The sequence below is a fragment of the Etheostoma spectabile genome, chromosome 18 (genome assembly GCF_008692095.1).
Source record: "Etheostoma spectabile isolate EspeVRDwgs_2016 chromosome 18, UIUC_Espe_1.0, whole genome shotgun sequence".
Lineage (NCBI taxonomy): Eukaryota > Metazoa > Chordata > Actinopteri > Perciformes > Percidae > Etheostoma > Etheostoma spectabile.
Window position 1 is genome coordinate 11,772,571 of NC_045750.1, and position 4,117 is coordinate 11,776,687.

The 4,117-nt window shown below is 38.3% G+C and overlaps 1 protein-coding gene across 1 annotated transcript in view; it reads left to right on the forward strand.

Moving 5' to 3' along the window:
• Window positions 1-3,031, forward strand: part of usta (uronyl 2-sulfotransferase a) — a 54,159-nt gene extending 51,128 nt beyond the window's left edge. Inside the window, exons 6-8 of the mRNA XM_032543308.1 lie at window positions 648-745; window positions 882-1,039; window positions 1,188-3,031. Of these exons, the coding sequence (XP_032399199.1) occupies window positions 648-745; window positions 882-1,039; window positions 1,188-1,480 (549 nt within the window). The 3' untranslated portion in view covers window positions 1,481-3,031. The remainder of the gene's footprint in view (window positions 1-647; window positions 746-881; window positions 1,040-1,187) is intronic.
• Window positions 3,032-4,117: the final 1,086 nt, after the last annotated feature.

Here is a 4,117-nt window from a genome sequence, read left to right on the forward strand (position 1 = left end):
TGTGTGTGTGTGTGTGTGTGTGTGTGTCATGGCTGAGTGAGTCGTGGAGTGTTTTGTTGCTCGGGACTTGTTGCCATCCATAAGGCTTACGTCACCTGACACGGATTTCACTGCTAGTTCCACAGCGCTACACTCCTGTGTACGTGTTTTAATCTGTCCTCTATTTTTTTGCCTTTTATTATTACAAGCTCCCACATTTAGACGAGGGTTGTTTTAAAATTCACATCTCTGATCAAATCACTTCATTTATACATTTTAACACATGAGATGTTAAGATTCATACCTGCTTGATCACTGCATAATGACAAGCCATGGTTTCTGCAGCTAGATCCTGGTAATGATCTTTATATTGCATGTATGTCTTTTTCAGGTGAGCACAAATTCATACATAACTGTATGTGCTCTTATTTGACACCTCAGCCTCTGAGGTAAAGGGGCAATGCTTATCTTTGTGCTCAGGATGTTGTTTTGCAAAGCACTTCTTAGAGGATGACTATAAGGGAGTTCACAGCAGTGCTGGTTAGGGGCTCCCTCTAGCGAAAGAAACAAATCATTGCAATTGTGTTTGAGATAATTGACTGACTGCATAAAACTACAAAAGAATGAGTACAGTAAAATTGGATTGTAATGGGATTGTGTGCTTTCAGGATATCAATGTGTGCATTCTAGAGAACTACCCAGAGTGTTCCAACCCCAGAGTTTTCTACATCATTCCCTACTTCTGCGGACAGCATCCTCAGTGCAGGTATCTAAGGATTCTCAAATTGCATGAGAAATCTTTTTAAAGTTTTAGGCATTAGCAAACATGTCATTAAAACTTGCTTGGTTCCTCTCTTTGTTTGTCTGTCTCCTACTCTTCGCTTTTCTTCTCTCTCCATTAGGGAGCCAGGAGTATGGGCTCTGGAGAGGGCCAAACAGAATGTGCAGGAGAACTACCTCCTTGTAGGTATACTGGAGGAACTGGAGGATGTTCTGCTCTTGTTGGAAAGGCTCTTACCTCATTACTTTACTGGAGTACTCAACATCTACAAGAGCCCTGGTGGGTTCCAATTTTTCCTGTGTTGAAGTAAAATATTTATAGCTGTTGTTCCCTTCAAAAGTTTCATTTCTTAAACATGCTGTATGTAGTCTGATTATTTGATTACCTTCCTACATACAACTGATGTTCTTCCATATTCTTTCTGCAGACTACAAGAAGATGGGGAACATGACAGGCACAGTCCGTAAACATACACCCACTCTGGAGGCCCTGCAAGTGCTGTACCACCGCATGCGCTACGAGTATGAGTTCTACAACTTTATTCGAGACCAGTTCCACCTCATGAAAAAAAAGATTGGCCTCAAGTCCGTCTCCCAACCCCCCGCATACTCACCCGCTTTCCTACGAGAGCTGGCCCTCCGAACCCCAGAGCCTCTGGATGAAGATGAGGAGCTGGACACAGACCTGGAGGATGCCAACAGCTGGCTGGTTCATTCCTAAAGACTGTTTCATGAACAGTGGATGTAGCCCAAAAAAGCTGGTTGGCTAGAATTGGCTAGAGAAAGCAAGAGGCAGCCTGAGGGCAAAGGGAAGCGTTCCCCGTCCTTCAGCATTCCTAAGAAAAGTGAGGTGTGTTTAGGGGTGTGTGGATCGGGATGCTCGTGTTTTTACGGGCTCTGTTTTCCATATGCAGTAGACTCCTATCATAACAGACTCAGCACTGTGGACTATAGGGTGGAGTAATTGAAAGGACAAAATGCTGTATTTAAAAAGATTGACCAAGGACAGTGGGAAATAATGTTATGCTCAGTTTGCTTGACTCAAGTTTTGTTTTAATTTGAGCTTGTTTAGGGGTTTGTTTCTGTAAAAAACAAAGCATCATTGCTGTTATCTCCAGGAGAGATTAGCGCAAGATGATATTTGAAATGTTGGTCGCTGGGGTGTTTACTCTAGGCAAAAACGTCAGAAACATAGCCCAAGAAAGAGCTTCATACTTTATGAAAGAGTAAATGTCCTAAAAGCTGGAATGGGAAATGGTATACACAAATAAAAAAGTACCAAAACCCCTTTTTTGTATTAGTTGTCCAGGACTGTTGAAAGTGCCAAACCTTGCTTAGAGTTCCTGTAACTGACAAACCTCTGCACACAGCTGGTGGAGTTGTGACATAAGCACGTCAGTTGTTATAGTATTGAGTATACCATCTTGTTTAATTTGTAAGATATTATTAGGTATAAATGAGGGTAGACAGTAAGCACTCAATTATGAATTCAAAGAATTCCAACTGTGTGTGCATGAATGATAGAGTTTGACCAAACCAGCATTGTATTTTAGCATAGATTAATTATTTGGGACAGGTTATCTGTTGAGTCAAATACTAAAAAGAATTTATGGAGTGTTGTTTGTTTAATCCAAAGTTTAAAAGATTGAGCTTGCCAAATACCAGTGTTTCTACTGCGATGCATTACAAAACTGTATAAATATACTGCACTTTTTTAAGTGACCTTTCCTGAAATTCTGCAGTAAAATGAGGGATTTGGTCACAAAACTGGATACTAATTTCCTTTCCTTTCAAATATAAACAGGTTACTGTTACTTTTCCCTTTCAAAATATCACCATAAAAGTGTTACCAATCCTTGCTAACAGTAATTTATAATCCTCCAGCAGCTATTCAGAATACATGTTTTTCATCACTCATGTACAAATAATCCAGTTAACAGTCAGACAGTAACCAGACTGTCATCTACGTAGTTTACTCTACTATACTAATCTTCATTGTCCGTACCTTCACTTTGGCCTGGTTTGTGTTCAGTGTTTTCTTTTTTGCCAGTTTAATTTATTATTTTGTATTCTTTTGCATTCCAGATAAGATTCTCAGGAAGGAAAAAAGATGTTTAATAACTTGATCATTTGTATCTTTGGTTTCTGGCGGCTATGAAACGATTCTAGGTTGTTTAGAATGGGTTTATATCAACAGCTAAAAACTTGTTAACAACAACTAATGCAGTCCATCATTTCACAGTCTTCAAAATAAATGTCCTAAACTATTGCAGCTATTGCTTCTGCTTTGCTTGTTTTTTGTGTGATAAATATGAAGAGGTTTGTGATAGCCACGCCATCGGGAAAGCTGCACCAAAACTCATTCTCAACCTGCCTAAAATCTCCCAAGCTGCTACACACATCAGATTGATAGGCAGCTACTAACAGAGCAGCCTCCCGACTATTGTTCACGCCATCCCTTTGCTCTTATCCCATGTGTGGCTCTCTCTTTCCTGCACCAGCCTGTCTATTGCTCCATCCAATGACGACTCATGTTTCTTCTGGCTCCCCAGTTGTGAAGTTAATTACCTTCCTTGCTGTAGTCAGGAAAACATAACCTTTCCTTTGAAAAAAAGAAGTATTTTTTGATGAAACCTGTCATTTTCCACTTTCATCTGTCTCCCTTCTTTGTTTGCACATAGTCTTGTTGTTTCATCATACATTAGATGAGACTCTTAATGCAGTTTTGTATTCATTAAATACTATATTATGACTTTCTATTACTTTTTTATGACATACAATACTATGACATTTATGACTTTATGGCTTACTATACTATGACAGTTTAAAAACATATCTTTATGATGTACTAAACTATGACCTTTATGATATTTTTATTACATACTATACTATGACATTTTTATGATTTATTTATTATTAAGAGATTATTTTTGGTCTCTTTGGCTTTTAATTGATAACTACACTATTATGTTTTTTTCACTTTTTTTCAACATACTATACTATGACTTTTTTGACATCCTATGACATTGTAGGACTTTTTCGTCATGCTATACTATGATATTTTTATGACATTTGTATGCCAGGCTATACTGTGACTTTTTATTACATACTGTACTATGACTTACTGAGTGTGTGTGTGTGTGTGTGTGTGTGTCTGTGCCTCTGTCTGTTTTTGGCATGAGTTAATACTCAGATGAGATAAACTACTCAAATAACAGATAGGAGTAGCCTACACATTGTGAACAGAACCATCTGAAAGTAAAAAAACATGACAGTGGAACTTAAACCTTGTGTTGTCTTCCCAAAAATCAACACTTTTGTTGACGCTTTTTCTCGATGTTTTTAACTTTTTCTTACG